This window comes from Cricetulus griseus, chromosome 2 (assembly GCF_003668045.3).
Source record: "Cricetulus griseus strain 17A/GY chromosome 2, alternate assembly CriGri-PICRH-1.0, whole genome shotgun sequence".
NCBI classification, from domain to species: domain Eukaryota; kingdom Metazoa; phylum Chordata; class Mammalia; order Rodentia; family Cricetidae; genus Cricetulus; species Cricetulus griseus.
The window spans coordinates 185,808,565-185,814,523 of NC_048595.1; the positions used below are offsets into that span (position 1 = coordinate 185,808,565).

Consider the following 5,959-nt stretch of genomic DNA (forward strand, 5'->3'; position numbering starts at 1 on the left):
TGAATATACTCATTTAATGACCAAAAGTAGAAAGAAATAAATTATCTATAAACTCAATGCCCTTTTTTGAGGAAAAAAAAAGTAGTTGTATATGTTTATATGATTGAGAAAGGAGAATGAACTATATGCCCAGAGCAACCAAATAGCCATACATCATACACACTCAGGGAATGTGACTAATACTTCAATTCAATACTTTTTATCTAGCTGTATTTTACTAAAGACCTAGGGCAGGGGCAATGAATAAAATCTGCTCCCACCTTACATGAGATACTATGATGAAAATTGCAAACACTGAGTATCACACACCTACCCAATGCACTTCCAATATTTGGGAGGCCTTTCCAGGAAAAGACAGGATGAAACACAGCTTCCTCAGGAGCATCTCGAGGAATTTGCCTAGGAAGTGTTGACCTAGATTTCAGTAACATTGCTTTTTTAAATAGAACACATTGCACAGACTAAATACTTAACATGATGCCCACGGTGAGTTCATTTGCAGAGTGATACTCATTGTCTTTCTTTTTTAATGTAGAAATTCTACATTAAAAAGACAAAACAAAACAGTGGTATCCTAAGTCAGCAGTTCTCATCCTGTGGGCTGAGATCCCTGCAGTGGTCACATGGCAGATATCCTGCACGTAAGTTATGTACATTATGATTCATAAGAGTAGCAAAATTACAGTTGTGAAGTAGCAACGAAAGAACTTTATGGTTGGGGGTCACCATAACATGAGGAACTGTATTAAATGGTCACAGCATTAGGAGGGTTGAGAACGACTGCCCTAAATAATAAATGTCCTGATGGCTGTTTTTCTTCAGTTTACAAACTTAGTGTTTTTATTTCTCCTTGCAAAGTCTCTCTGAGAAATTCATTTCTAGAGCAGTTGATTTTCTCTCCATCTTTTCAGAAACCTCTGTTTCTTTGAAAGCTGCAGCCATGCCCCCCAGTGACAGGAGCTTTTTCACTTGAGCCCATTCACTCAGTCATTAAGCATATGGAGACAGAATGACATCTGCAGGCTGTGGTGTGGACTTTTCCTGTTTGACTCCACAGAAGGACACAAACTTCATTTTGTAATTAACCAACATAAGCAAGAAAGGACTAAGAGCAGAGAAGCCAGAGGAGAGAGCTGTGAGAACAGCGGGAATAAAGACACAGGCTGCCAAGTCCTTCAAGAAACAGATTAAGATAAAGTGAGAAACCCAAAGTGGAGTGATCAGCAACATCAACAAGATACTGAACTTGGCCCCTCGAAGGACCTCAGTTTCTGAATCATCATCTCCAATCCAGATGTCACCGTATGTCATCTTTTTCTTCTCTAGAAGGAGGAGAGCCATCCACAAACAGATAAACACCAAGGAAGCTAACGGAAGAATATCAATCAAAACTAAAAATATTTTCCCATAGTAGAGCTCTACCTGCTCGTTTCCAAAGCCAGTCAAGCAATCCATGTAAATTCTGTTAGTAGACAAGGAGCCTGTATCATTTCCAGAATTCAGGTGTTCTGGTTTTCTAGTATATACCAACACTGGGATATATACTGCCACACCCGCCACCCAAAGTGCAGAAATCCCCTTCACGGAGTACTTCTGTTGGTTCAGGTTTGCAGCCCTGCTCAAGGGGTAGACAATTTGGTAAAGCTTCCGGAGGTAGAATAACGCAAAGTGTAACATGAACCAGATGGCCAGGGAAGTTGTCAGGGCTGCAGTGAAGTGCAGAACTTTGCAGCCAACTGAATCCAGCAAGATACCAGAAGAGTAAACGATCTTTAGCACATTCACGACCAGGTTTTTAATAAGGTGGACAAACACAAGGCTGATTATGAGAAGAAAGGATGTCTGCAGGCCCCGAGTGATGCACTTGCTTGTGGAATAAAATAAACATGCATTTCCTACAGAACTCACAAGGATGAGAACGGCACAGGTGATGATCTCGAACAGGTCTGCAGAGGGCTTCATGGTAGATGCTGAACTGTGACTGCAAATGGCTTCTCTGCAACTTCGTTCCTTAGGCTTACAGACTGTTTAAGAGGTCTTTACTGACACCAGATGAGGCTTTTCTTCTCCTACTAGGTTGACAAAATCCTGCCCTGGTACACTGTCAATATTCCGACATCGTCTGTGACAGAATTCTGCTTGTTTCAGTGACCAGCTGTTGAAAACAGAACTGCTTCCCAAGAGAATTCTGTTTTATCCTCTCCAGGGACTTTTAACTGTGACAAGAGAGGCACAGGTATCACCATGTAATTAAAAGTTCTCAGAAATGTATTTATAGTGTTGTCATACCTAAATATGTCATTCCTTTGTAGGTATGATCAGTGTCTAACAACCATAAAGAGGAGAATAAATTGATGACGGTGAAGGAGAGATAGCCAGAGGTTGAATTCATCACACTTCATGCATGAAAAAAAACGTCTAAAGAACAAATAAGGCAGATTTCAAAACAACAAAGTGACAAATTAAGAATGGGAGTAATAACATGAGGGAGATTACACAAGAACTATCTGTGTTGTAACTTATCTACCATTTGTTTATCTTTAGAAAGCCGAACACAACACCTGTTGTGATGACCTAACGGGATACAAGAAGAGATGGGAGAAAATGTTGGTGAAGAGAGCAGGGAAAGGAAATGGAAAGAAACCAGAGACAAGCAATTGAAGGACAAGAAGGGAGACAAATTATCATCACAGCCAAGTCTCCCAAATTGTTAACAATTGGGCAGTGGTGATAAGTGGAACTTTCCTAGAGCACAATGGGTGGAATGACTTTTTTCCTAAAGATAATAGGAGAGGATGAAACAAGGGCAAGAACATGACACATAAATATCTATCTGCCATTAATATAGATTTTGGATGAATTCTTGTTTCCCAACTATGTCACAATGATCCATTCTGGGGACTGACTACAGTCATGTATCATTTGCCAGAGGAGACATGTTGTGAGAAAAGCTGTTAGGTGGTTTTGTCATTATGAACACAAGGTAGAGTAATTGCACAGACTGAGACAGATGTGATGGGATCCCTCCTTGAGCAAAACTGTCATGCTAGGATGTACAGCTGTACTTTACCTGTACTAAAATTTTTTGTGGGTCCTGTCATCAATCATCCTACCCTGTACTGTCAAAACATGTTCTATTGCCTGATAAAGTGGTACACTGGAGCTGTCTGGTACAGCCTTGAGCACTTGAGCTTGTTTCTTCTTAAAATGAAGTTCTGTGGCTTCTTGATGAGAGCTCACAGTTAGCTAGAATATATATATATATATATATATATATATATATATATATATATCCATACTAGCTTATCATTCTTAAGGTTGACCTTCAGCAAAGCTCTAGGGCACAGACAGATGTAGCTAGAGTCTTTAAATAGTGTGGCAAGGATGGCCTGTGTTTCACTTGCCAATAGAATCTTCATTTGCATCTGTGGCTAGTTCCTTGTCCTGACTTGTAAGTCCTCATAGGAATTACCCTTATGCTTGCATGAAGCATTGCAAGGGTCTCCAAACTCTTCCAACCTCTGCAACAACTTCTACAAGAACAAAATATTTGGAGAGAGCAGGCAAGATGGTTCATTGGGTGAAGTCACATGTTGCTAAGCCTGATGACCTGAGTTCAGTCCCCAGAACCCACAGAGTGGAAGGAAAATCTCAACCCCAGCAAGCTGTCCTTTTGATTTCCCCATGTTCACCACAAAAGCTCTCCACTAGATGTTGCAAAGGACCTTGGGGATCCTCTTTAGAAGACTGATGTTTGTTTATGTGGCATGGGGAGAGAGGCGGAAGAGGTAAAATGAAGCGCACACACACTATATAATTGTAAAATGTTAAATTAAAAAATATTTAGAGAAGATAGAGATTCATGTGGGAGGTATTAGTTTTAATCCCCAGCCAAAGACAAGGAATCTGAAGCCTAGAAAAGCTATGCCAACTTTCCCTAACTAGCAGAGGAGGTGTCACCAAACTCTGAGCCACTTTGGCTGGTTTTGGTAGGGGAAAGGAGGAGGGCAGCAGAAGAGTTGGAATACAGGTGCTGGGGAACCTGAGTGCCAACCAATGATCTCCAATGACCACACCAATGGTTTCTTTAGCAGAAAGACCTTTCTCAAGAGCATGTGTATGTCCTGGAGCAACACTACATCCTCTACCAAGGAAGGCAATTGTGGTTCCTATAAGGGGGTAACGAAAAAAATATTCCTTTGAAAACCAAATACTGGTTCTGCCAATCCAACTTCACTGAGGTCACTTGAGAACCAACGAGTTCAAAGGTTCTCTATGGCTTCCATTTATGTTGGCATCAGATTTAACAGAAAGGGAACTAAGGGGGAATTTATATGGCCCAGGCTATGTTCCAAATCTCAAACTGCTAAAAGTTATTTAGATTTTTACTTGAGTTCACAATCACATGGAGAGCAGTTCCGATGCAAATGCTTTCCCTGTGGCTTAAGGCAATCTAGGTTTCCTCAGAGGCACAAAAAAAAAAAAAAAAAAAAAAAAAATCCTGACTCCTAACTAGAGACTGTTGTTCACTTATGTGACACTGGGGTGGGAGGAGCTAAAACAACATGCTGCCTTCATTTGGGCCTTATGGCCTCAAAGCAGTGCTAAGATAAACAAACTTCCCAGGCTGAGAGGGAAGGGCATTTACTCCTTTAAACTGAGTATATCATGTAAATGAATATCTTCTAAGATGACACGCCTGGAACTGGATTCCAGACAGATCTGGGTCTGTATGGAGATGCTGATCTATGTTGATGAGAGCAGGGATGGAACAAGGCAGAGTAAGATACTTCTGAGCAGAGCAGGGCTACTTGTGCACGGTCCTTCACTAAACAAAGATACCACTCCAAACTGACTCAGAATCTTTGACCGTGTAGCCAGTGGCTGCTTACAGTTATTTTTAATTCTCTGGAAGACTGTGATTGTGTGACTAGCCAGGGTAGGACTAAACTGCCTAACCCCAAATTAGAAGTGAATGGAGAGAGACTTCAGTCTGGATGGGGCCAGAGCAATTAAATGGTAATTGCCTTTTAGATACACTAATGTTGCTAATTATATTACTGTTCTAAGTGCTGGGAAAATGTGGATAAGAGCTCCAGGCCACTCTGATGGGAGAAGGGAGTAAGATTTATTAAGCCTGACAAGGATACGGATCCTTCACATACATTATCTCCTGAAATCCTTACAATAACCCTATGAGGTATTAGATTCACTAATGCTGAGTGACCCTGATCAGTTTCACTTGGTTCGGAACTGAGTCAGATCTGTGTGGCTCCAAGAGCAGTGGGCTGGCAAGGCCTTGAGTAGAAATAGAAATTGCTGATTTCTGGATGTACTGGATTCAGTAACCAGGGGATGGAAACAGGATAACAGGGAAAGATGAGAGAATTTGAGAAATAGACCATGATGAAAACATCTCTAAGCATGAGGACCCTAGAAGTGGAAAGTTAGAGTCCCATACAGGAGAGCTTTGTAGGCGAAATCTGGATCAGATCCACCAGAGCACAAGATGCCCAGAGGGGAGGAGCTTCCTACAGAAGCAGTTGATCTCATGAGCTCATCTCCTTCCATGAACACTTTGTACTGGGGTTGGGGCTTGGGAGGTTGGGGAGTGGGGATGGAGGCTCCAGATCCCTGAGATTGCAAGCCTCGGTGAGCTAGGAAGCAAAGTGGGTTGAGTAGTTTTATATACGTGAATCTTTCTAAGCCAATCTATCAGACTAGAAATCTGTCAAAGGACTGCCCTCACAATCTAAACAGGGAAGACTCTGGGTAAACTGCACAGACTAAAAGATTGGCTCATTCCCGCCTGCTTTGTTTCTTAAATTTCTTATGGTAGTTTCTCAGTGATACTATAGCATAAACAGACACAAGTGTGTGCACATGTTTATATACCCAACTCATATTCATGTATGAATGTATTCTCACATTGCATGCTCACACACCCACGCAGAAATGT

At 41.4% G+C, this 5,959-nt stretch overlaps 1 protein-coding gene across 1 annotated transcript; it reads right to left on the reverse strand.

Moving 5' to 3' along the window:
- Positions 1-990: 990 nt before the first annotated feature.
- LOC118237770 lies at positions 991-1,962 on the reverse strand. The gene has a single exon (XM_035441188.1). It carries the CDS (start codon positions 1,960-1,962, stop codon positions 991-993), a length of 972 nt encoding a protein of 323 aa, XP_035297079.1.
- Positions 1,963-5,959: the final 3,997 nt, after the last annotated feature.